At 34.2% G+C, this 27924-nt stretch overlaps 2 protein-coding genes across 2 annotated transcripts in view; one reads left to right on the top strand and one right to left on the bottom strand.

The window, feature by feature from the left end:
• Positions 1–6083, bottom strand: part of LOC149956144 (uncharacterized) — a 29232-nt gene extending 23149 nt beyond the window's left edge. The window contains exons 1-3 of the mRNA XM_090164634.1: positions 6050–6083; positions 5275–5436; positions 705–1010 (exon numbers count right to left, since the gene is read on the bottom strand). Of these exons, the coding sequence (XP_090020760.1) occupies positions 705–1010; positions 5275–5361 (393 nt within the window). The 5' untranslated portion in view covers positions 5362–5436; positions 6050–6083. The remainder of the gene's footprint in view (positions 1–704; positions 1011–5274; positions 5437–6049) is intronic.
• Positions 6084–11061: 4978 nt separating this feature from the next.
• On the top strand, positions 11062–20652 carry LOC149956143 (carbonyl reductase [NADPH] 2-like). Its single transcript, XM_090165393.1, has 7 exons — positions 11062–11173; positions 11530–11627; positions 12175–12329; positions 13457–13499; positions 15361–15525; positions 16379–16502; positions 20390–20652. Exons 1-7 carry the CDS (start codon positions 11077–11079, stop codon positions 20491–20493), a joined length of 786 nt encoding a protein of 261 aa, XP_090021519.1. The 5' UTR covers positions 11062–11076; the 3' UTR covers positions 20494–20652.
• Positions 20653–27924: the final 7272 nt, after the last annotated feature.

Genomic DNA, 27924 nt, shown 5'->3' with positions numbered 1-27924 from the left:
TAGCGTAGACTTTCGAAAGTTACGTCTTCTTTCCTTCGAAATACTTTTCTTCTTACACTATTTCTTCAGTTAACGCGATGCGCGGTGAAATTACTGCTTGTCTGGACCCATAACCTATTAGAATTATTTATAAGCAGAAATAACGAGGCTCGATTTAGAACAAAAATGGACGAACTAAAGTTTTTATTGGCGTCACTGTAGACGTAAAATAAATAGAAACAAAAACTAAAAGAATGGTAAGGTGTCGCCATCTATATAATTGGTTTCGGCGGCATATTCAAACAACATAACAGGCATTCGTTATATTAATAGTAACACACACTAACAAAAGGATCGAATATCTGTGCTGTCTTACTAAGCATGAAATTGTGAACTTTTCTAGCAGTGTGACGGGCGTATGTTGTCTGTCACTTGCATTAAAGTTACTACATCCCGCGTTACGAAGGCAATCAACGTCTTGACGAGTTTTACCTAACACACAATGATTATTATTGCAACATGTTATTTCAAAACTCGTTAAATATTTAAAATTAGACCAATGGTGGACTGACCAGGGAGCAAGTTGGCTCACGAGCACGTGGGCCACCTTAAACATTAAACAATAAATTTTAATGACCTGGCCACAAATATTTTAAGATCTAGTCTGGCACTCCACGGGACATATTTACCTCGTAAAAACTAGCGGAATAAGGCTATACCCTTACCAAACGTTTTATGAATTCATCAATGGGTCCCTTTTTCGACACAATAATTTTCAGCTCCTTCGATTTAAATAGTTGAGCCATTTCATGCAAGGTGGTAATTTCGTGATGGCTTACAACTGAAGTTGAAGCCGTCAGCAGCACGCTGTAATAAATCATAAGGACCAAAGACGACAGTAGATCAGTGACGAGAAAAATAGTGTTTGACAGACGGTGTTTGGTCACGCAACGCTTCCTCGTCCATTTGTTAAAAACACATATTTTGAAAAGGATTATTGCTATCTTTATTATCAGAAATAGAACCCAAACCTAAAAAAATAATTAATTAGTTGATACTGTCCAAATAATTAAACACCACAAGGCTATAATATATCTCTTACGAAAGTAGCTTCTACTTAGGCCTTTAAAATATAATGTGAACCTTCTCCGGCCTGTCAGCGTATCGCGGACGTAGGCCACACTACTGTTCACATATTCCAGTTAATACATACACTCTATAAGTATATTTTTCTTATATAAAAACAATATTTTTTCCGAAATGAATAGCCTTTGAAAGTTAGTATATGATGAATTTAGCTCTTTGCTTTTCCCTCCCGAAACGTATTTATTTAAAAATCCGCGGTACATATTTCAAGCAAATAAAACTATCAGAATTGAAAGATAAATTTTAAATACTTTTTCTAACACATTATATTTTACTACACAATGATTTTAAAAAAAAACTTTGGGCACGGTTTATTTTTCAGGATTTTCAAATGGTTTTCCGCCACTTGGTGCTAGATCAAATTTGTTAATTTTGCAAATTTGTAGAGCGTCATCGCTAACTTAACAATATCGTGAGTTCAATGAAAAAGAAATTAAACGACAATGCAAAGCAAACTTTCGGTTATTTTCGATTGCACACTTTTACTGGCCCTAAATGGGTTAGAGTGTGCAATAACTGGTGGCTTTACCGGGGAGTCGGGGTCCGGCTCTTGTAATCCATAAGGGCGGTGGCGCACTGGGAGATGTTAGCTCTGATCAAATGGTCCTATCTCCACCTCCGACTTCGGTCAGGTTTGGGCTGGATACTGAGCTTCGGCTCAGGCTAACGGAGAGGGTCCGTGCAAACTGGCCGCCTCGGCGGATTGGGTAGCCTGCTGTGGGGCGGCGGGCCTCCGTATGAGGGCACGGTGGTCCTGTTTCCCGGCCTTTTGGAGCCACACCGGGATCTCCGGTGCCAGCTGTGCTGGGTTACTTGGGCTGCTGTGTGCTCGTCGTTCCTATTTAGGAGCTCTCGTAAAAGGGTTTGACTCTTTACCTACGTAGGTAGGGTGTCGGCTGGAGTTGCTACAGCATCCACTCTTAATCCCACTGCTGAGTGTGAAGTGGGAATTGGTCCACCCATTGCTGCACCTTCTGCTGGGTTGAGTGGCTTGCGTCAAAGGTGCGACCATCAGTAGTAGGGTACTACTACCCATGCTGGATTTGTCACCTGTCCGGGCTAGGTGGACGCTGGCGTAGGGCACTATGATGATAGGCCTCCGGCGGTATGGTCTCTGTTACTAGGTACACCGGGCTATAAATTCTGACACACTGCACACTTTTACTTGGAATGACTTAAAGATAGTGTCCGCTTGGAATTTTATGATCATTAGACAAATTTTTTGTTCAGAATTCTAAAATATATTTGTTGTGGCACGTTAAACAAATGTTTAGCTAAGAAAATTTAATTCAAAATATGTTTATCACTTCGTCGCAATCTTGCCCATTGTTGACGTCATAAATTGTTGGGGAGAAAAAGAAAATTTTAAGATTTCTTAATTCCTGCAGTTCTAGTTTTTGTTAGGATTATATTAATATTTTAGAGAAGTGTGATGCGCGTGATTTTGAACCTACCCTCAAAAATTGAAAATAAGTTTCAAGTTTCAAGTTTCAAGTTTATTGAATTTTTTTATGAAGATACAAATGTGGTGTAGGGCTAAGTCATTGTTTGACTTGTAAACTACCGCGTGCTCAATAACTTTAACAGTGCATCGGAAAACAACGAAAGCTTATTACATTATCGTTTGTTTTGGAAATACGTTATTGATTTCTGTTTATTGATAATTAAATTTCTTATACGTAAAACCACTAAATGATTTTATAAAAGGTAGAATTTCGATTAAAAGGGTTAAAATTATTTTTGAAAATTCCAAAGTTACGCTTAAGATACAGGGTGTTAACTAAAAAATGGACCAGGGCGAATATCTCAAAATGTGTTTTAGCTACGATTTTGAAATTTTAGGTTGTTATAGAGTGAAAATGTCAATGACCTTGAACCATGTCTTCAACGTCATTCGAAAATTAACTTGGGAACCGTAAGAGCTACGAAGCTAGTTCCAATTCGAAAGTTGTTCCCCGTCATATTTTATGGTTAACTAGCCTTGACTCGATCTGATTTGCGTAATAGGAAGTTGAGCAAAGTTAGGCCAAAATCAAGAAGGCCGTTAAGTTGATAACGTGTTAAAGACGATATTCAACTGATACCTTTAAGGAGTTTTCCCCCGAGTTCTTCGGTTTCCCCTTCCATAAAAACTTGTCTAGGTTAACGGTAATAGTTAGTGTAGGGAGCTGTTGGCTCGATCTCGTGGCATGCAGGGCTTGCCACCACCCTCCTACGCATTGAAACCCGGCCACCTGAATTAAGGGCTTCAAAAGTTGCATGATGACTTAGGCCTAAGGTGGTGCCTTGGGTATTAGCCTAGCTGATTATTATTAAGTACTCTTGTTAGAGTACTGGAATTTGTTAGACAACCTCATCGTGGTTGAGGGTCTTTAATTTGAAAATTTCAGCTCCCAAAACTCGTCTTCTTCACGTTATCAACTTAACGACCGTCTTGTTTTTGGCCTAACATTTCTCGACTTCCTATTTCGCAAATCAGATCGAGTCAAAGAAAGTTAACCATATAATGTGACGGGGAACAACTTTCTAATTGGAACCAACTTCGTAACTCTTACGGTTCTCAAGTTAATTTTCGAACGACCTTCAAGACATGGTTCAAGGTCATTGAAATTTTCATAGTTGGGTGATCCCTTGAACGCTCTATAACAACCTAAAATTTCAAAATCGTAGCTAAAACACATTTTGAGATATTCGCCCTGGTCCATTTTTGGTTAACACCCTGTATAAGGCTTGTTAATTCTTTGTCCCGCTATTTTATCTCTGGTTTCCCTCTAAACATTACCTCTCGGGTTGCTTTAGTAGCAGCCAATATAAACATTTACCCTAAATGATGTTAATAATAGGCACCCAAGAAATGCAGGGAAACCTACGCTTCCATTTAAAAACTTTAATTCGCTAGTGAGTATTTATTTTTTTAGTAAAATCGTCATTACCATTACTATCATCATTATCATGCAATAATCTAATACACCAAGAACATTTTGACACTACCTCTTCAATCTTTCATTTAATACTAATTTTTAGGAAGCCACTTAATTTATTTTGCCAAAAATATTGACCATTTGGAAAGTATTTGATAAGCTCATGAATTGTAATATTTTCTGTTTTTTAAAGAAAACGGCGAAGAAAATTAAATTTAAACTATATTGGAGAGTCATTTATTTACATAAATTAAAGCATATTTGCCAAAAACGATCATGTAGTCACGCTCTAACATTTCCAGTGTTACTTATCGGCAAGTATTTATAGTTCATCGACGAATTTCTAATCGATCAGTCTTTGAAGAAAAAAGTCGAGTAGTGAAAGATTTGGAGAACTTGCTGACCAATCAACTGGACCCTTAAAGGGTCGCGGTGTGCAATAACTGATGGCTTTATCAGCTCTTGTGGGGGCTGGAAACTCATCATTTAAGCGTTAAAACTGCACTTGGTTATGGTGTCGAAATTCCCAGTGACTCAGTGAGGGTTTTCGTCCTACTAAAGGGGATATTTTGATGACTAAAAGGCATAATTACAATGATTAATGGATGCACATAAAGCCTTCCATTTTATACACAAGAAATGTACGTGTTTTTACTGACCTTCAGGTAATTGATACCTTATTAGATATTTGTTCATAAAATTCTATTCGGAAGCGTTGTATTGAGAAACTAAATAAAATAATTTTTAAATTGCATATATTTATTGAATTAATAGCTTAGTGGATAATTTTTTTAAAATGGTAAAAGCCATTTCCGAATCTAAAAAAATTAAGTTAATAGTGTTCCCTGGCATAATAAACGAATGATAACTATTCTGATGTTTAAGCGATTACTTTCGTTTAGTTGCCGATATCTTACAATTTTGCTAGTTAATTTATGAGCTTCAAGGGAATTTCATACCAAGGTCAAACGAAATTTTCTTAAAACTGTAACTGAACATACCTCTCGCGAGAAGGGAAGCATTTTTGGATGTTGAATTCCTGGGTCCCATAACAAAAATTAAATATAATATATAATAAATAGCAATATCTTCTCAATTTCGCAATTTATTTTAAGAGCAACATAGGATGGCTTGGGATTAGGGTGGTGCCAAGGCTATAGCATAGCAAAATTTCATTCCAAGGTTGAACGAAATTGAGTAGATTTGTAACTTAAACAGTTCGACTTACCTCTCGCGAGAAGGGAAGCAGGAAATACAACGGATTTTTAGATGTCGAATTCCTTTGACCCATTATAAAACTTAAATTGTCTTCCATTACTGCAGACGTGAAATCGACTAACTTTGTTCTTGCTTCTGAAATAACTGTTGGGGTGATCGACAAATCCACTTCCTACGAATTTTTTTTAAATGGTATAGACTACATTTATTTACCACGAATCTATATCTGTTATGAGTAATGCATATCCGATCGTGAAAGACGTGGATAAGACTCATGGGAGTTGTCCGTCTTACAAATGTGTCAATCTGAGAGATAAGGAGACTTTTAAGCATTAGGCTCCACATCGGCCATTTGCAGGAAACTTATATTATTATTTTTTATTTTTATCCGTTCGATGCGCTCAACCTCACAATTATGTCCGTCTGAGAGACAATTAATCATTTTCAGTTAGCATTGAGCCACCTAGCGGTCTAAGCGAGAAGTTCGTCTAGCTTATGGATTTTCGTCTGCTGTTAAGTGATTAAAATGGTTCAGTGTCTGCTTAGCAGCTAAGTTATTTCGAGCTTCTCCCTGGTCGTGGTGTTATTTGTCAACTGAAAAAGCTGAGTAAACGAATCTTCTCCGATACGACTAAGGCAGTTAGGATGTTAAGCCGTTGCGCTCTTGTGTTTCACCACAAAAGTCCTTTAATACCCATTCTGGGCAATCATTCATGTTTTATATGATTTCCAGGTAGTAAATATATGAAAGAATTTAATAAGAGTAGATGTCAAACTCCACTTACATTTCTATGAACATGATATATTCCTGTATTGGTATTCGTTATCTCTTGAGATACAATATATCTGATAAACCAATAAAAATTAGATAAATTACTTAATAATGACGAAAGAAAACTAATTATTTTTCCGGGTAAACAAGTTATGAATTCGAATAGTAACTTATTATTTACCTTTTAAAATTAACAGTCCTCAATTATTTGAGATAGTAAAAAGTAAAACTAAAACCAGGTCAAATAATGTCTTAAATTTTTCAAAATTTAATTCTAACAAAAAATTAAACCACTTATTATATGGTAAAATATTCAAGTAATTTAGGACTCTACGCTGTTAAAGTGTTTAAAATTCGAAGTTCTGAAAAACATTGTGTTTCAAGAGTAGTTTAACTATTATAGTATACATTTGTTTGATTATTTAGCGTTTTTTATTTCACTGTTTCTGTTTAATGTAATCTTTGATAAATTTTGATACAAGGGCTAACTGTCGCAGGAGGGCTTGGCCCTTAACATTCTAAATAATGTAAAATAAATTGTAATTTGAATTTGAATTCAATACAGTAGATAATTATTAAATACAAAGACTATCCAACGCCTTCTTTGCAAAGGACTAAAAAAATTTAGGGATTAACCTTCTGAGAAAACCCCTAAGCAGCGCCGAAAATGTCAAAAGCCATAAGAGGTAGCGACATGTGGTAATATTTATATATATAAATTTATATACCGGTGCTCCAAGCTATCATAAACCCTACGACACCGGTGGTCTCATCAGAATGTCCTGAGATAGAAATATTAGAGCTGCGATGGCCAACAAGCCGCCCACCGTGTTATAAATTGCACCATGCGTAGCGTATCGATAATTTATGAAATTGCGGCCCATGCGTTACTTTAAAAAAATTCCTATTTTGAAATGCAGCTCATTTTTCAATGTTCTCATTTCCTTAGAGAAAACCTAGGGGCAGGTCACTTCCTTGATTAACGACGCACCCCTCAAAAGATTATATCCGATTAAATCGTGATTATTTTGATTAAATTCAATTTAATCACGATTGTTGATTAAATCATGTGAAATTAATAAATATAATGTTTAAATCTGATTTAAATGATTAAATCTGATTTAAACGATTAAATCGTGGTTAGCATGATGAAATCACTATTAGAAATGAGAACGAGAATCAGAATGATTATATTGGTGATTGGAATGATTATAATTGTGCGTGATTGTATCAAGCTGATTAGAATAATTTAATATGTAATAATAATTATTATTTCGTATTTACCGCGCTCGATAAAATCTCGATTCCACTGATTATATTAATTAAATCAAGATTGAAATGATTAAATCTAATTAAAATGTTTAAATCGTGATTAAAATGATTAAATATAATTAAAAAGATTAGATCATGATTAAAATAAATAAATCTCGCTTAAATTGTGATTAGAGCGATTAAATCGTTATTAATTTTTTAATCTTGATTACCCTGATTTAATCACGATTACCTTGATTTAATCATTTTACTATTATTAAGACGCACAAAAAAGGGAAGTGACCTGCCCCTCGGAGAAAACAGCAGCATCATAACCTAGAATTTTCTCTCTAGATAATTTTGAAAAAGAAAACCTTATTTCCCACCCTGTTTGGGAAGCCTTTTTCTCGCGTCGTCTGCTGTTCTGTATGTTACGATATTATCTCACACGATTATCGTTCGTTAAAGGAACGCGGGATTTTCTCATCCCGAAACAAGAAGATTGAAGATGGAAATCGTACTTTTCAAGAAAAAAGGAATAAACTGTTTAATTTTGTTTTGGTAAAATACAACTTTAAATTTTAAACTTGCGGCCCGAAGCATACTTCCAATTTTCGAATTTGGCATTTGACCCGAAATGTTGTCCACCCCTGTAAAGTCATATGTGTAGACGTTATATTAACTTTACATCGAGTTATCTGCTCTATTTTCTGAATCTTCTACACTGCCATTTGCAATAATTTCAATTAATATTAAATGAGCGCTTACGTTGAACAACTTAAACATTAACTATCAAATAATTACAGTTATTTAATCGGTATTATTCAATTGTACAAACGTCAACCGTTTAGTTCCGTTTTTATTTCGGGTTTCTAAAATTATAAATGCGAAATGACGCCCAACCGGACAGTTGCATAAATAGTTTCAACTGCGGCTGAAAACGTGACTTTGATGTTTTAAAGACTCTTCAACTCTGCAAAATACATTTACCACGGTGAGGTGACAAATTCTGACTTTGAGATATGATTTTCCGGTTTAACTGCTGATTTTCAGATTTTTCAATTAACTTTAACACAGATTTTGAGATGTTCAAATTTATTTCGAGATTTCGGTTTTGTTCTGTAGAGTGTACAGCATATTGACGAAAATCAGACCCATCAAACCAAGAACTCATTAAATAGAAATTGGCAAGGCAAAGTGGGCAGGTACATACATGTATACAAGTTAGTTATAATTAAAGTCACTGTTTAATATATAATATAACCTAGTTATGCCTAATTAACCATGATTTATTTTACACGCACAGGTAATGACAGCGATCACCAGAAATACTTGATAATAATTTGTAGGTTTCTAAGGTTGAACCAGACTATATAAAAGGATCCTATTAATTAAGCCAAATCTGTTTGACTACCACACTGAGAATTGCTTAAACCCAATCAATAAAATTTTATACTTATCTGTAAAAAGTATGATTGACTTACCTAAACCCCAAAACAGATTGTAAAGCGTGAAATATTTTTCCTCCGATACCACCAAATTGATTGGTTGCATGTTTTTCGCGGTTCAGAAATACACCCTGTATTAAAAAATTCCTATTACATCCAAGAAATAGCGGGTAACAATTTGACTATCCCATAAATTATATTGTTATATTGTTACGTTTCCTTGGAGTATAGTTTGGCTTTGATAAAATAAATAATATATTTTAATTAAATAAACATACTGTTTTATATACAACTTTGAGAGTCTCCGAAGTAAAATTCTCCATTTCCTTTATGCTTGAAAGATCTTTTGGCTCTTTCTACAATCACTTCCGAAATCGGTACCACAACTCGGCCTTGTCTGAAGCTGGTGGTTTCCCAATGGAGGGACACAAAGTGATATTTATTCCAACCTATATAATAACATTATATCGCGCGAAACAGTTCACAATTCTCAGATTTGGGAATTTATTAAAAATAATAAACGAAATAAACACTGACAGTTGATTTATTCTGGTGTTGTCAATAAAAGAGGGGCTTGCGTAGAAAAAATAAATTAGTTCTGTAAAGAAAACATTCTAAGCTCGTTACGGCTTGAAATATACAAGTCGGATAACCAACAGATAGAACTGATACTCGTGTAGGTACGGTCTTATTGAGCCCAGACTAAATGTAGTAACGTTTGGTCCCACTTTTTTCGTTTGGTTGTCACTCTAATATCTTCCACGTAATAGCTTTCATCGAATCATTAGTACTCCTCGAAAGAACATTAGTAATTTTAACTGAAACTGAATACAAGAACTTCTATCTAATTTTGCACAGTGAACAACATCATTTCTGAGAATAACAGATTGAAAATGCTTTTTTCTTCCGTGTCATTTATTATTAAATTTTCCATTTTACATACTTATCAAAAGGGAAAACAAGATCACCACTTTAAATGAAGTTTATCGACTTTAATATTTGTTCTTGTCAAAACATATCTTTATCCGTTCAATACAGCTGGAACCGATACGAAATGATACGAAACAACCCAAACGAGAACCGAAATTGAAAATATAGATTTTGTCTCACGTTTTTTGATAATATTTAATTTGCCTGGCACTCTCATCTACTACTAGCACTACAAATCTGATATCAGAAGTGTATATTATATCTATTTCGTGAAGGTCGGGTACGTGATTGAAATATTTAATTTCGCGTCTATTTTGTACGTTTAACAATGTAAAATGCCAAATTAGACTTTCCTTAGAAATAAAACCATATTTTACTAATTTAATAGTCGTGGAAAGTTAGTGTATGATTTATTTTAGGCAGTAATATTTTCATTTCCGAAAAGGGTTTTGTAAAATCAGCGGGACCTTACAATAGCCACGTTTCAATCAAACAGAATTAGCAGGAAAGGGAGATCTATACTTATCCCGTAAAAGACATTTTATTTTCTTCTGCTAGTATATATTTTTCTTCGCGTTTTATTTCGGCCAAATGATTGAAAATGGCATTGTTGGATTGACAAAGCGAACATTTTATCGAAAAATATTGAAAAATAAATTAGATACTTAAATAGATAGTATCAGTAAAGTATTTCTACAAAATGCTTGAATGCATCCGAAACTAAAACTTCAACCTTTTATCGAACCGAGCTCTTAACGTTCATTTAGTACCAGAAGTATATAACTTTCTTTTTACGAGGTAAGGCTCCATATATAACGTAACTATTAAAGTTGCACCATTGAAACTTTTTTAGGCGTACTCCGTATCACAGCTCAAATTTTACCAGATGAATTTAAATGTACAAAATATACTACATTGCAATATTTTCTTGTATTTAAATTAAATTTTCTGCTCGGTAAAAGTTTAAAAAAATTATAAGTTGTATTTCACACGCACTAGGGTTTCTCTGAAAGGTAATTCGAAAAATCAACGGAAGCCTGCGAATGTACAGGTTTCAAGGAAAAAACATTTGCAGCCTTAACATAAATTGTGCATGAAATTTGATTCCAAAATTATGCCCAAAATATTTTAACTATTTTTTATATAGTTCTTACAAATGCAATGCATAAAATTAAATTTTATTTAGATTTCGTCACAATTAGTACGTTTCTTGATTCCAAATTTGTAAGAGATATATTATATTCTTCCGATAATACCGAATATTATCAACTTTTCCAAACGTACTCTAGCCCACAATCATTAAAAGATAAAGACGTAAAATCGCAAACATTCTTGATGCGCTCTCAAGATCAAGGCTATCTATGAAGTTTAACTAGGCGGTCTAGACCATTGTCTACAAACTGACAGGCTTATGATTTTTCCGCTTCTTATCATTTTGAAGAAATTTCTGAACGAGATGCAGCTGAACTTTGAAGGAAAACGAGTTCTTGTCACTGGAGCCGGCAGAGGTGAGAAATGAATCCTTTTATTGAATTCCTTAAAGCACACACACTAGCGGAGCTTGTGTTGGTTGCGGGCACAACCGCATATATTTCCAGGGGACCTCAAACATTTCCGAAAGCATTTAGGAGTTAACATTAGTGAAGCTAGAAACAATGCCTCAGGGGGGGAGATCTTCCCTATCATTAATTTTCTATTAGCAAAATCGCTTCTAAAACATGCTTCCACACCCTCCGTGCTACACTGCTGGGAACTACGTTTGTATACGCCCCAAAATCGATCTTTATGCGCAACCGCAGATACCAACAATCATAACTATAATTAAAAACAGCTAAGATTAACGATTTGCTGTTAAAATTCACAGGAATAGGAAAGGCAACAATTGTGAAATTGCATACTTACAATGCCAAGGTTATTGCGTTGGATAATAACTCTTCATTATTAGAAGCCTTAAAGCTTGAGGTAAGTATTTCTTAAATACAGTAAAATTAATTAGTCTACTTTTAGTCGACAATTCCAAAATCTTCTATTGTCCTCGTCAAATATTCGAATACGCAATATACTTTTTAAACTCGTTTAGACTTTACCTAGTGCCATCTGGTGACCAAATGCTTCAATATAGTATAAAATTACGGAACGCTTAAAATCGTCAATTTCGTAAGCTTATGAATCATAACATTATTAAATTTCTTAAAAAAATTAGCCAATTTCTTTTTATTTGTAGAATTTTAATCATAATATTGTAAATGAGAAGAATAGCTAGTGTCCCTTTAAATAGTTGATAATAAATTTATATGTGACATTACATTAAATCATAACGCATCCTTGGTAAATAGATAATTAGACTTTTAGTAATAAACCATTAGAAAAATTCGATTTGATTCAAACTATTTGATGCAATAAGAAATTTGGACATTGGATCTAATAATTTTTATAAAAGTTCACCGAAAATGTTTTCGGTTATTATTTATTTGGAAGCATGAATTCAATTTTAATAATTTATCTATAGTATCCAGATATTGAGACTGTAATTCAGGATGTCAGTGACTGGAATGGAACAAAGAAAGCAATCGAAAAATTAGGTCACATTGATCTTTTGGTCAACAACGCTGGTTGTTTGGCCAAAGAGGAAATTGGGGCCATTACCGAAGAATGTTTGGACAGGTAAATAGACTAACATTTATTGGAATTTTTTTTCGAAATCGAAACAAGCTAGACTATTTCCCAGAGAAATAATTAAATAATTTTTAGAATTATGGCTTAAACTTGTCCTTATTGATGCTCATTTCATGCTAAGGTGATGAAAACGATTAATCTATATTCTCAAATATCGAGAGCAACAGTTGAAATATAAAAATGCATTTGCACTGTTATTGGTTAGTCTAAATAATGTATCTGGTACAGGGATAAATGTGTACCATCCAAATTCACATAATTATCAAAAGTGTGTCAATGTAATCGTTTTTCAAATGAATGCTACAGCGAAGTAAAAGTTGCGAGAGGAGGAAGGAGGCTATGAATTGGGGAGGGAATGAAGTTCAAAAGTAGAAACAGTGTTGTCTGGTGAGAGCTTCGAGAACTAAGGAAGCACTGGGAAAGGCTAGCAGTCTTATTAATTTTTTTCTACTCGACGGAAACGCTACCGCCATCTATCACCGTTTTAGTACAAATGACGAAATAATAAACTAGAAAGCTGGTGCAATGTCGATCCTAGTCTAGCATTCTATGTGATCTATATCGAAAGCAGCATTCAGTAAATCTGTAGCATTGGAAAGTATAGGAACTGGCACACTTTTGGTATAAATGTAAAAAAACGTTCATTAGACATAATAGCGCCTACACTTGCGTAAAAAAAGATATTGCAATAAGACCAATGTTTTGACAAGTTTAAAAGTTCATTTTTAAAGTGTTTCAAATCGGAGTGGGCAAATAATTATATGATGATTATAATACAATTTTAGCTAGTTGTTATGACGGTCCTGTGCCCACTTAATTAACGAATGTTATTCAAAATATCTCAAATTTCAGAGTCCCATAGAACTTTATAGCTTTAACCTTGATCTCAAATGTCTCAAGTTATAGCTGTTATTTCAAATTTATGCTTAGTTATTCGGCCAGACTTAGCACTTTTTTGGTGTTATATATGTAAATACAGATCATTGATGCAATATATTAAAAAAAAACGCCAGTTAGATATTGGATTGTGACAAATCGTTTCGCTTCAAAGTGTATGTGGGGTCATCCTCTGAACCTTTAGAAAGTTCTAATAAAGATAAACTATTCCAATTTAGGATATTGAACATCAATGTGAAGTCACTTTTCAATATCACTCAAGTAAGTTTAAAATATATAATATATGTATACATGTGGAATTTACAAATAAGACTATGATAACCCTTATGATTCTCATAAAAGACTTAAAGCAAGTACCGGCTCTATCATTGCCATCTCTATAATGAAAAGGCCTCTATTATTAGAGATGGCCATGAATCTATCCAAATCTTCGAAAAACGCGACTTACTGGAGAGCGTGGTGCCATCTTTTTATGTCAAAGGAAGCTAAAATTCAAAATAGCGGAACAATAACGGCATCAGAGAACATTATTAACAAATATTATATAATTAGGCCATTTATACTCTACTTAGTGGACTTTAACCTAAATTATATATCCCGTGTAAAACTATTGTTTATAATTGCTGTAATTTATGTCATTGACCAAATTACAAACGATCCAATCAATGTAAGGGGTACCTTTTTGTACTGCACGTTTTGATTTCGACGCTAGCGACATCTATTGAAAACAATACTTCAGTCGAGCCGCCACTTGCTTTAAAAATCAAGCTACTTATAAACTTATACTGAATTTCTGGTATCATTTCGAAAACAATTTATCTCAACGAATTCTTACTTTTTCGTTAGAAAATACTAGTTAGAAAATGGAAATTTTACTTATTTATTTTTTATTGAACCACGTCTTAACAATGGCCGCGGTTTGTTTACGTCTAACTCCCCGTGAATATGAAGACGTTTAAAATCGAATTTTTTTCCCCTGCTTTCTCGTCCCTGTATCTACTGTCCTTGGTTTAAATTTCCTCTAAATCCAGTATTTCTCCAGCCAACAAAATTCTGTTGGAGATAGCCATTTCCGCTACCGACGGAAGTTGAAGAAGCTGAAAAGATAGGCAAAAAGTTGCCACAGGGTGTCACTTATATCGGTTTTGATTTTTTATGGGAGAAATACCTGTTAACATTAGATATATGGCGAATCCTAACTTATAGGGAGCTAGTATATTATAAACGTATTCCACAATCTATTATAAATCTGACTTAAAGTAAAAGTTTCCCATTAGCGACATATTTTTTAGAATGGAGTGCCAGCGAAAACTCTTTTAGAGAAAAAACGGTTCACTCAAATTAGTTAATTTCAATTAATTAGGGCTAGTGGATTTTGACTTTTTATAGTGTTAAATTAATTGAAATCTTATAACCCTTCTTAATGGTGGTTTACAATAAACCATTGAGTAGAGTCTAGAATAGTTTCACCCCTTCGCGCGTGTTAAATGAAAAAAGAATTGCCTGGCTTTTCAGGCAATATATTTTATCGCAATATTATTTAGAATATACAATGTATTAAACTATCTGATTTACTAATTAAGCAAGATATTATTAATTTTTAAACAAGTATTTATTAGATTTCGTATCATCTGTTAGACTGATCAGGATAATGGCATGGTTCTAAATGTTTTTAGTTGTTTAATAAGCGGCTTTTGTTGCATTATAAACAAGGCTTAAGCTTATTGAAAAACCAAAGATATATTTAATTAAAGGATTAAATAAAACATTTAGCATTTATTAAAGCTTTTGGAAAACATAAAAATTTATTTTTCTTTACATTAAAAAGGTTTATCGTAAATAAATTACCGAATAAATATTTAGTATTTTCGTTATATTTAGGGTTAAATAATGCATTTGTTTTTCTACAAGTTTATTGCGCCTAAAGTTTGTCTAAAGGTTTCGAAAGCAGATCGGTCTTCAGACTTCGTTAGGTCTTAGGATAATGCACTGTGCGTTAACGCTAAGTGACACTACGCTTAGATTAGAACTATTTTTTTAAATCTGAAACTACTGAATTTATATTATCGGGAGATAGAGCAGTTCTATTTTCTATTGATGGTTATTAATCTTTGTTGATAAGGTCGTGAGTAATGGCATGAAGGCGAGAGAGACTGGCGGGGCAATTGTCAATTTGGCCAGTATCTCAGCTACATTCCCGTTTCCCAGAATGTCGGCGTACTGCGCGTCCAAAGCAGCTGTGGCCATGCTGACCAAATCTTGCGCTTTGGAACTCGGCCCGTACAAGGTAAGATCATTTAAATTCAACACTACAAAGATAAATATTTTGTTTCTAAAACAGACTTTCCGAAAATGAAATCTTGTATGAACATTTGGAATGAGGACTTTTTTGGAAGGGATGGTCTGGCCTTTATTTTAATTGATTAAATTCAATACGAACGTAGACTTTAGTGAAAAAAACTTTTTGACAGCTTCATTCCCGTCATGAATAATTGAACGTGCAACCAAATTTTGAAGACATTTAACACATTTACGTACAAATCTAAATAAATGAGTTAATTTCTTAATGTTTGATTTATAAATCCATTACCCTTTTCAGTTCTAATAGAGCCACCACTTGGTCAACGATAGTAACTTCTGACCCGCTGGATTTTATTTGCTTAGGAGACGCTTTGTTGTTTTTAAACCCAAGGCAGACGAAAATCGAGCTTTTAATTAAACATCTGGCGTAGGCCGCCAGTTAGAGCTCGAGGAAACGGTTAAATTAACCGCCAAAAATTCAATTATTCATAAAGAAAATCGATTAATTGTTTATTTATTGATATTATTCACGACTATTCGGTGGCGGCGTAAGGGGGGACGGTCCGCCCTGGGTGCCAGGGTAGCTAGGGGTGCCATTTCCCTGTCAAAAAGTTTGTTAGGAGGCCGCCCCGCCGACGAAACATTGCTTAAGCCGCCACTGGGACTATTATACGATTTAATATGCAACAAATAAGTTTTTATTCGGATAATTTTCGGATATTAAAAAAATGAACGGAAAAGGTCTTATGCGAATGCCGAGCCCTACTGCTAGGTGTCTCTATATTTACTTTAATGGCCAGTTTTCTTGTCGTTAATTTATTTTGTTGGATTTTTGTCAGATCCGAGTAAACGCCGTCTCGCCTACTGTTGTGGACACCGACATGGGGAAAACTGTTTTCGAAGGAGTGGATGACACTCTGATTTCGCAAGTTATGGCTCGTCATTCTTTAGGGAAATTCGCAGGTAACGGACATCAATTGGCCAATTAACGTTAAATGGTCACCTCGATGGTCACAAATACGCATAATACCTTAAAGCAATTGCGTTTGTTGCTTACACATGTTTAGATCGGTTTGAAACTTATTAGCAACTTAATACGTAACGCGCTAAGGGCTCAATGGGTAACTAAGGAGGTGGTTATTGAATTATGACACATAGTCAAACATAATTCCAAACCAGAAACCAAAGTTTCGATACACGTGCAATCTAGTGCTTATTTGTCTCATTTGTAATACACTTTTTTTCTTTTGTGTGGGCACTGCCATTTTTGCTTTTCGAATCAACTTTTACGGTATATGATATTTAGTGCTTTAATGCGGCGGGTTTTAATACTCTATTTATGTAGTTATATTTATTTCGCTTTCAAAATATTTTTATGAAATTAACTAATTTTATATATGTATCTAAATTTATATTTATTTATTTAAACCATTGTTTTAAGTAAATATGGTTTCTCAGTCTGCAGGTACCGTAACCCTTGGTAAGTTTCCTTACGCCTAACTGGTGATGCTTACGAACATTTACTTCTACAATAATAACTTGCGGTTTTTCTATTATATTAAGAGTTGGGACACTTCCATATCCAAAAGTGGGCGGACAATATTAAAGATTGGCACCGCAAGGCGGTGAACGGCCACACTGCAACCCAACGATCCACAGCGCTTCAAACGGAGACCCGCCGCCGCACAGCGGGAAACCAACTCTGCCAGAATTTTGAGAGTGGGGGGGGGGGTGGAGGAACGCTGACCACGGCTAACATCTCTCAGTGCGCCACCGCCCTTATGGTATACAAAAGCCGGACTAAGTTATTGCACACCATGGCCCATAAAGGCCGTTCACGAAGTACGAAAGGACATTTGGTTTTTATAAAAGTTTGACCTTCTTTGCAAGCCACCAACAAATGGTTCAAAAGTTGGGGGATTTTGGACTTGATGTTTTAATTAAAGTTCCCGGATGAACTTTAAGTCAAGGTGTTTTTGCATCGGTAACGGAGATAAGACCCAATCCAATTTTTGAAAAAAAAAATCTCATGATCATACAGATGCCACAATTTGGCCCGAATCCTGTGAATATTGAAACAAATTCTATTAAACCTTCATTTCTTTATGACGGCCAAAAGCCTTAGACACCAAAATGCAAGTAAAAAAAATAAAATATAAAGAACAAGTAAAAAGAACAATAACCAGAGTAGTATAAACAAGCAATACAGATAAAAACTAATTTAAAAGCAGACAACCAAACTAAAACCTGGGTAGCGCAGCCAAAACTGCCACCGAAGAACGAACATAGGGCGATCCTTGGGGAAAACCGAAAAAGCATGTAAAGAGGACAATCAAAATCAGGAGGCATACGAACAGCTCTGTGGAAAATATCACGGGCGACAGCAGTTCCAGGGCAAAACAGCAAATAATGCGGCAGGTTTCTAGTCACATGACACAGCGCACAATTAGGAGAAGAACAATGACCAAAGTGGCAGAGCACCACCGGCACCGGAAAGCGACCCACTTGGGCCAAAGACAAAAGACGCTCCTTGGACCGCCCTAATTGACAGCCCCACACCATAGAACGAGCTGGGTGAGGTTGGATCGAAAACAAAAAACGACCAGTCGGAGAGCTGATCCACTCGCGTCGTCACATTTGCAACAATGCGCTGAAGCACCGCCGCTGAATGTACACATTATCCGGAGGCGGGGAATAAAGAGGAGCCGTTACATCAGACAGGGCCACCCGAGCCTCTGCATCAACAGCCTTATTGTGGAAAGGTGTCGATAACAATCGAAAAGAAGAGGCAGGGTACTCAATTAGAAGGCAATTAAGCCACTGAACGAGCGGGTCCGTAGAGCCAACGTCGGACAGAGCACAAAGGGCCGAACTAGAATCAGAACACAATAGCCGAGTGAATATCATGATCAAGGAGCCAAGACACAGCCAAGCATAAAGCACACAAATCCGTACGGGAAATAGAAAATTACGGGGAGCAGCGAGATTGCTGACGGATCCCCAGGCTGGAAATGACAAATACAAACCCAGAGAACTCAGCATCTGGGATACGAGGCACCAGTCCATGGGCAAAGAGTTCAAGTGACTGGAAAAAAAACCGAGTCAACGAGTAGTCCGTATAATCGCACCTAGAACCAGGGAGCCAATTAATGTCTAAGACAAACGGTAACTGCGCACCTGGAGGCCAAGAGAGTGCAAGCGACTAAGGCATAATGCTGGACAGAAGAGCATTCCGAGGGGCAGATCACTTCCTTGATTAACGACGCACCCCTAACGATTAAATCCGATTTAATCGTGATTATTTTGAATAAATTCAATTTAATCACGATTAAGATGATTAAATCACGTTTAATCATGATTAGAATGTTTAAATCTGATTTAATCATGATTAGAATGTTTAAATCTGATTTAATCATGATTAAATGATAAAATCTGATAAAAATGATTAAATCCTGATTAAAAAATTATATCGTGATTAGTACATGATTAAATCGTACTTTAGTTTTGATTTTAATGATAAATTATCGATTCGACCGATTACATTGATTAAATCGTGATTAAAATGATTAAATCGTGATTAAAATGATTAAATCGTGATTAAAATGATTAAATCGTGATTAAAATGATTAAATCGTGATTAAAATGATTAAATCGTGATTAAAATGATTAAATCTAATTAAAAGGATTAAATCTGTTTAAATGATTAAATCCTGATTAAAAAGATTAGATCATGATTAGAATGATTAAATCTCGTTTAAATCGTGATTAGATTGATTAAATCGTGATTAGATTTTCTAATCTTGATTAGATTTTTTAATCTTGATTACCCTGATTTAATCACGATTACCCTGATTTAATCATTTTACTATGATTAAGACGCACTCAAAATGGAAGTGACCTGCCCCTCGGAGCATTCAAATCGCAACGCAAACCCAATAAGGCAACAGTACCCCTGAGTGAGGTTTTTCGCGAGTAAAATTTAACTTATAGGTGACCATGCGATTTTGGAAGTTAAATGTGCTTTTCCAGTTTCGGAAACCTTCGATATAAAAAATATGGATTTATTTGAAAAGGAAAACCAAATTCAATTGAACCCGAATGGTCAAACTGGTTATTTCACTCAAGTCCATTTTGTGTAGTATTTTAGGATATATGCCTACTTTTTGTCTACTTTCCAGGTTATCCCACAGCTTGTATCGTAACAAAATGACAAATGACGAAAATTTCATCAATAATTCTATAAATAGACTTAAAATATTCTATTTCTCTAGTACGTTTCTAAAAAAGCCAATGATGTTTCAATTAACCATTTAGTGATTCATAAAGATTATTTAAAGTTTTAGGAAAATAAAATTTATAAATTTAAAATTCAAGGCTTTCAAGGAACATTTTAAACATAATTTTTCTAGAGTCTCATACCATAAACAATTTTCTATCAAAACACATTTTCAATTAACTAAGCTGCTCGTATGAATTTTTTTTGTAACGCAGACTTTATTTAAACGTATAGTTCAATAAAGAAATAAGTTACCTTCAATACATTAATTTTTTTATAATAATCCTAAATATATGAATTTTGATGTCTGTACCTAAAATTTCAGATTTAAAGAAAATTGAAAAAAAAAACATTTTTTCACTAATTGCTTTATTAGAAGAGCACAGTATGATCGCTTCAGAATTCAAAGATTTCCATAGCAGCTATCGAAAAAAGACAACCTTTGACACAATATATTTTGATTTTTTGTCCGGTTATTTAAACTTATGCCCGTAGGCATGCATTTAGGATTTTTACATTTTAAACCGCTATTTAAATAATAGAAATGTAAAATTATTTTTTATTTTTTTTTCAGTTCCAAATGATATTGCAGAAACTGTTGCATTTCTTCTCAGCGATCAAGCAAGTATGATACACGGAGCAAATTTAAACGTCGATGGCGGACTTTTAGCTTCGTAAGAACGTTCGTCAATCACCATTACTATTGGGTTGGGATGTACATGTGAAAGCACTTGAAATTTTAAATTGTTAAGATTAAATAATAGGAAAAAAGTAAAATCCAGACTTCAAATTGGCTATTGTACTCAATAAAAGATATCGTTCAGTATTTTTTGAAAATTTAATGGTCCGTCAAACTTCAATACAGTATAAATCAGAATTAAGTTAAGTGCAATACAATTAACATTATCATACATATCAGAAAATTTAATTCAATATTAGCAAATATAAAAAACATTATCATACATATCAGAAAATTTAATTCAATATTAGCAAATATAAAAAACATTATCATATATATCAGAAAATTTAATTCAATATTAGCAAATATAAAAACATTGTCATATATATCAGAAAAATGAAATTCAATATTAGCAAATATAAAAAATTGAATTCAATAATAGCAAATATCAAAAAATTGAATTCAATATGAGCAAATATCAAAACAATACCATAAAATATCAAAACAATATCATAAAATATCAAAACAATATCATGAAATATCAAAACAATATCAAATCAATATCTTAAAATATCAAAACAATATCATAGAATATCAAGACAATATCATAAAATATCAAAACAATATAAAATATCAATACAATATCATAAAATATCAAAACATTGCTAATAAATGAATTTCGATATCAGTAAGAAATAAGTTCAATACAAGTTCAGAAATTTCCTGTGGTAAATTTTACCAATTAAAAAAGGGAAAATGACTAAGAAGCGGGGCTGCCAATACTTTTAAATAATTTAATTATTTCCCGGGTAATTTTTGAAGCCGCAAGGAAAATATATAATGAAAAGATACGGAAAAGGTTGTGCCTCTTAATGTGATTTATAGACGTATTAAGTATAGTAGTAATCTAAATGAGAGAATGAGGACTGGGGGTATCAGTTCTCATAGGGGATCGTGGGGTTTCACTTTTTCTACGCTGTATGAGAGAGCTGGGACCGGAGAGCAGTGCCGTAACTAGCCTTTTCTGCGCCCGGTGCGAGCTTCTATAACTGCGCCCTTAAACAATGTTCTAATCTTTCCCGTTTATGACTATAAAATAAACAATGTGACAATGTCTATAAAAAATCTATCATTCAAAAACTAAATTTTGGTTTGAGTATAGGTACTTGGTAAAATTTTCAATTAATATAGCTACTTGGTAGAATTTTGAATATTTATATTTAAATTAGTTAAAATATCATTTATTTGAAAATATTTGCCAAAATACACAAAAATCCGATTAGTACAGAAACAAGTTAGACTACTATCTTTTTAAAGATTTACTTTACGCGCTTTCCTCATTGCGAAGTCCTTGATTACGTTTTCATACGACAGGAGCCGTGCTATGTGTAGTTCAATAGTATATATAGTTTACATAGAGTGACGAGTCACGTAGTGGCAAACGCTTGTAGTTCATAGACTGCTGGATTTTTGTCTGCTAAGCGGACGATTTGCCATAATAAAAATACAAAGCGTCTGCTAAGCAGATGAAAGTCCAGCAGTTTATGAGCTTCTCACGTTTGCCGCTACGTGGCTTTATATTATTATATAAATTGAAATAGCAAACTTCCTGATGTAAAAATATTATTTTTATAAATTATGTTCATTGAAATAGCGTACAAACCCAACCGAGATAATCCTTTATAGGAGCCCACTAGCCCAAGCCTTTAAAATTAACCTAGTAGGTGACACACACCTACACAACTCTCATAGCTACGGTTACACTAAAAGAAAGAAAACGTTTCGAACCGTTTAGAAACAAATCGAAACGGGTTGAGTGAAAATTCTTGATGTTACTTTTAACCTACGTATTTTAGTAGAGTTTAACCCAAAAATTGCTCTTATTCTTACCCTTCGCGTACCAAATTGACTTTGCAAAAACTTTTTATTTTTATTTGCTAGTATATTTTACACCTAACCTAAGGTTATAAATATTTCATCAAAAACGTGTGAATTTAGTTATTAGAATTTCGAATAACACAATAATTAATTATTAAATCTTTTATAATAATTTAGTGACTATAACCAGTCATGCTATTAGCGACTACGGCTACGGTAGAGCTTAGAAGACATTGGGATGTTTACTACTGACACCCAGTCACTCACAAGCGTATAATATAAATTTATTACATAAAAAATAACTTACTTTCGATTTCTTGCACCCACTAATCACTAGCGATTAGCCACGGCCAACTTCGATCACGCGTACAGCGCTTTAGCGGCCCCGTCAATCGCCTGAATTTACCGTGAATATATTTTCCCACCAGGGTTTCGCTACCACCAAAATTTAACGTTAGTCAGATAGGAAAAAACCTTGGTCCTGGCCTGGTCATTTCTGCGCCCCTCCAAGGTCTGCGCCCTGTGCCTGTGCACCGCTGGCACCGCCCTAGTTACGGCACTGACCTTGTGCTACGTGCTGCCGCCATTTTTCTGAATTTTTCGCGCCAAGCGCGGGCTAAACTTTTTACAAGGATACTGGCGCGTTCATGCCTCTTACTGCGTCTCCCTTTCTAAGTTTCTATCCTCCTTGGTTTCGGTATCCAATTGATTAGACGTTTGTTTAAAAACTATTTCATCGACGTAGTGACGTACCGAGACCGAATATTCAGCGTTCAGGTGTGGGAGAAATAGTCACATCGCCAGTTGACTATTTTTACTTGTTATGGATATATTCCCAACTGTCCGTCTTATTGAGTTATTAAAGACAGAATATATTTATGGTTTTTTCAACCTGTTGCTAAAATAGTCACTTATAAGAATTTTTAGAAGTTTTCTAAATTTTTCTTCTTTTAGGTTTCATCCGTCTGCTTTAAGGCATGCACGATTTTAGTAAGCTAGGCTCTAAGGAGTAGGAATTATATTAGTTGGGCGAGTTTCGTTATTCATTTGCTGCTTTAAATGTTTAATTAATAAATGAAACTTTACTAAATTTAATTTGTTGGGAAATATAATTAAAGCAAAATTCTAAAGGTGTTGTGTAATCTTTTGTATATCTTTTTAAAATGATATACGGTACCTAATTTATAAAACTTTTATAAACTATTTCTCAATAAATATATTTTTAAGAAAGATTGCACTGTTTAAATTCGGGATGTATTAATATAATACGTTTTTATAGGTTCATACCAGAATTATACGTCTAGAGACATCTTAATATTCCAAAGAGTTCGTGTTGGGTATGACTCCGTAACGGGGTCGGGTATGAATCCTAAACGGGGTCGTGTATGAGTGCGAAACGGGGTCGGGTGGTTATCCGAAATGGGGTTAGGTGGGTATCCGAAACGGGGTCGGGTATGGATCCGAAACGGGGTCAAGTATGAGTCCGAAACGGGGTCGGGTGGTTATCCGAAATGGGGATGGGTGGGTATCCGAAACGGGGTCGGGTATGAGTCCGAAACGGGGTCGGGTGGTTATCCGAAATGGGGATGGGTGGGTATCCGAAACGGGGTCGGGTATGAATACGAAACGGAATCGCGTATGAATCCGAAATGGGATCGGGTGCGTATCCGAAACGGGGTCGGGCATATATCCTAAACGGGGTCGGGTATGTATTCGAAACGGGGTTGGGTATGAATCCGAAACGGGGTCAGGTATGAATCCGAAACGGGGTCGGGTATGTTTCCTAAACGGGGTCGGGTATGTATCCGAAATGTGGTCGGATATGTATCCGAAACGGGATCGGGCATGTATCCGAAACGGGGTCGGGCATGTATCCGAAACGGGGTCGGGCATATATCCTAAACGGGGTCGGGAATGTATCCGAAATGGTGTCGGGTGTGTATCCAAAACGGGGTCGGTTATGAATCCCAAATGGAGTCGGGTATCATTGCAATATTGAGTCGTAATACCTACCCATTGTTAGTCGGAAAGTAATTTCTTTGCGGTAAAAATAGTTTCCCCGACGGTAATTCGGGCGGACATAGTACCAGTCAAAAGAGTAGTTTCCCGACTGTATTTGGACCATGAAATTGTCACCGTCAGACAGTCGGCACAACGGAAAATCGGCGCCGTCGGGCAGGCGACAATTGCTACTGGGGAGAGCTTAAAATTAATAAAAATTAATTTTACTTTTTTCTTAGAGGGAAGGGGAAAAAATCAAGTTTAATTTAATTCAATTAAATTTATTGATGCACAAATTTATAAATGAAGTATTACAAGAAAATATTGCATCTTCCCGTTGCCACATTAGCAAAATTGCTTGTGCGTGGCTGCGAACATAAATATACAATTATTAATAAATCCTTTTTCCTATTAGCCAATAATAAAAAGAAACATAGATCTCAAAGTGAGCAGATAGCTAAAACAGTGGAAAACCAAAATATAACATTACTAAAGTTACAATATTTACCAACAACAGATTAAAGGTCTAACATACTATATAATTTTTCAATCTCCAAATTAATTAACCAGGTAATTATTTTCTTCTTAACAATTTGAAAATGTTGGATTAACTTTATCCCTACATCCAGAAAATTAAATAATTTTGGTCCTAAATAGGTGGCTTGTTTTTGACCAATACTTTTAAAGCATCATTCTGTTAACAACAACATTTCCAGATTCAATATTGCGCGTACAATGTATATTTTCGTATGAAATATAATTTCTAATTTTATAGGTATATAATAGAATTTACTTAAAATTTAATTGCCTTACAGTAAAAACACGAAAGGTATTATGTAATATGCTACGGCTTTCAAGTAAATATGCCCATAATGGAGGTCGGCGTTCGATTAACTTTTATCCATGGATAAAATCAGTTTGGCGATATTTAAATAATATTTATTTAAATAACCAATATTTGAATAATAATTGAAAAATGTTTAAATAATCGAAAGTGGATAAGCCTATTATTTAAACAAAACAAACAATTATTTAAATAAATACCATTTTAATTAAAATAAATACTTGGTTGCGTAAAAACATAATTAAATAAGTTAAAATTATATTCTTTTTACCAACTTTTTTTAAATAAATCGGAAATTTTGTGGATAATGAATAAACAATTCCGAGCACTAGCCCGTAAAGAGACACGCATAATTTTTCTTTGCATAATTTCAAGAGGATCAAAAATAAATTTATAAGTACCCCCCATCCCAGAATACCGTAGCACAATACAGATTGAACCAGCGCAAAATACACAATCCATTGAAAGAAAATTCCGGAGAATATAAAATTTATGCAATGTAATTCGACATTTTTTGATTATGTAATTTATGTGATTTTTCCATTTTAGGGGGCTTTCTATAAATATTCCCAGGTATTTGATCTCATTAACCTTTGTAATTTTAGACAGTTGTCAGAACATAGTGAACAATTATAATTTTCATGAATTTGAATTTCAAAGTTAAAATTAAGTTTTTAAGGTCTCTTACAGAGAAGCATATATATTTCGTCTTTTTAATATTTAAAGTGAGTAAATTAGTATTTAATAATTTATAGAATATACATATATCGCCTTGAGCTTTTTTAAAGGCTTCCGACCAAAAATAAGCCTCACATAAAAAATTGTATCGTCGGCAAAAGATACTATTTTATTATTAATTTGTATATTACATACATCATTCATGTAGACTAAAAATAATAAAGGGCCAATGACCGTTCCTTGAGGAATACCATAAGTAAGTAATTTTGGATCCTTACTACAACTCACGATTATTTAAATAACTTTTGAACCAATTAAGAGCAATACCTCTGACACCAATTCTTTCTAGTTCTTTAACAATATTGAGTGGGAGACAGTGTCAAATGCTTTTTGAGATCAAGGAATATCCCTTTTATTTTCTTATTCTTACCTACAGAGTTGTTTAACTCTGTAGGTAACATTTAAAATGGCATCACCGGTACCTAAGTTCTTTCTAAAAGCATTTTGGTTTTTCGAAAAAAAGTTAATTTGCTCCAGAAAAGATAACAACTGTTTTTTCATTATTTTTTTTAAACAATTTAGAAATGTTACTTAGTAATGCAATTGGCCTGTAATTTTCGATATCGTACTTATTACCGTATTTAAATATGCGGACTATAATTGTCTTCTTGAATATATCTGAAAAAGTAACAGATACTAAAGAGCGAATAATAATACGCGCAAGTGGAATAGAAATATATATTCATATATGCGTAACAGGACAAAAAAATGCTTCGTTCAGAAGCCTGAATACTATCAATATAATTATCACAATTTGAGTTATTAGTTTTATCGATTATATCCTAAGCAAGGGTAGGACCTACCGTAGAAAAATACTCGTTAAAAGTATTAGCGACCTTTTTAGGATCGTCTTAGACAAATACTTCTTTACCATTTTTAATTATCTTATCTAAGTTGTCACGTTTTTTAAATTCTATTAGTTGCAATTAGTAATGTGAATTTACCTGTCAAAATAAAAACGGTAAATTTACCGGTAAAATTACTAGTAAAATTACCGGTAAATTTACCATTACCTTTTTTATTTAATAAAAATAATGGTTTGATGTCCCAATAATTATTAAAATAGTATTTTAATTTTACCATAGCCTTAGGTTACATTAAACTTAGAGAAACCTCCTAGATAACCCCTTGGAAATACATTTAAATGTATGTAACGTAGAATCACAGTGCCGGGAATTCGGTGTCTTTAACAGGAAAATGATTTGGTTTTCTGGTCCAATGTAAAATGTAATTGTTTCTTCTTTTATTTGAAGTTTAACAAAATATTTTTTTGGTGTTTTTGCTTTATGAAAGTAATTGGTAAATTTACCGGTAAAACCACTCGGTAAATTTACCGTAATTTTGCCATTACCGGTAAATTTACCGGCTCACATCTCTAGTTGCAATACAATTATCTCCTGTGTCTTCAAAGGGCACTGTGTAACAACACCAAACCTTAAAAGTAAGCTAAACTAAGCTTTTAGGCCCATGACCTAACGATGAGAATCACTCCTTTTATAATCATATAACCTCATTTTCCTAATAATAGTTATATTAGGGCCAACAATCTCCCTCAGAGCAGCATCCTGATTTATAGTCTGATTTGGACTCGAAATAAATTTAATTGGACTCGTCCCTTTCATTATTAATAAGGATAATATCAGCAGCTCAGAAGCGGCTGTAAAATATTTCTTGGTAAAGGGGGTAGCTGATTCTATACTTATCATCGGATCCTTTCGAATAGAAATGAATTTTTCATTTTCATCCCTCACACTCCTAGCTTTAATAGCTAAAATAGGAGCAGCCCCTCTACATTTTTGAGTACCAACTCTTTTAGAAAGCGTAAGCTGACTAAACACGTTCATTATCCTAACATGACAAAAATTAACCCCTTACTACTAGTTACTTTAACGATAACTAAAATAAATCTTTTATTTTATATTGTGTTATAATTAATTATTGTGGCCTTAAGTGTGTTTAATCAAACATC

This window comes from Leiobunum rupestre, chromosome 2 (genome assembly GCF_980474605.1).
Source record: "Leiobunum rupestre chromosome 2, qqLeiRupe1.1.hap1, whole genome shotgun sequence".
Taxonomy (NCBI): Eukaryota; Metazoa; Arthropoda; class Arachnida; order Opiliones; family Sclerosomatidae; genus Leiobunum; species Leiobunum rupestre.
The sequence above is the reverse complement of the archived record's forward strand: the minus strand, read 5'-3'. Positions and strand labels throughout refer to the sequence as shown.

Excerpts from the sequence above, each read along its gene's own strand:
- LOC149956143 (XM_090165393.1), top strand. The coding sequence starts at position 11,077 with ATGATTTTTCCGCTTCTTATCATTTTGAAGAAATTTCTGAACGAGATG. Across the intron at positions 11,628-12,174 it reads TAGAAGCCTTAAAGCTTGAG|TATCCAGATATTGAGACTGT; the intron begins GTAAGTATTTCT and ends ATTTATCTATAG. Across the intron at positions 13,500-15,360 it reads CACTTTTCAATATCACTCAA|GTCGTGAGTAATGGCATGAA; the intron begins GTAAGTTTAAAA and ends TTTGTTGATAAG.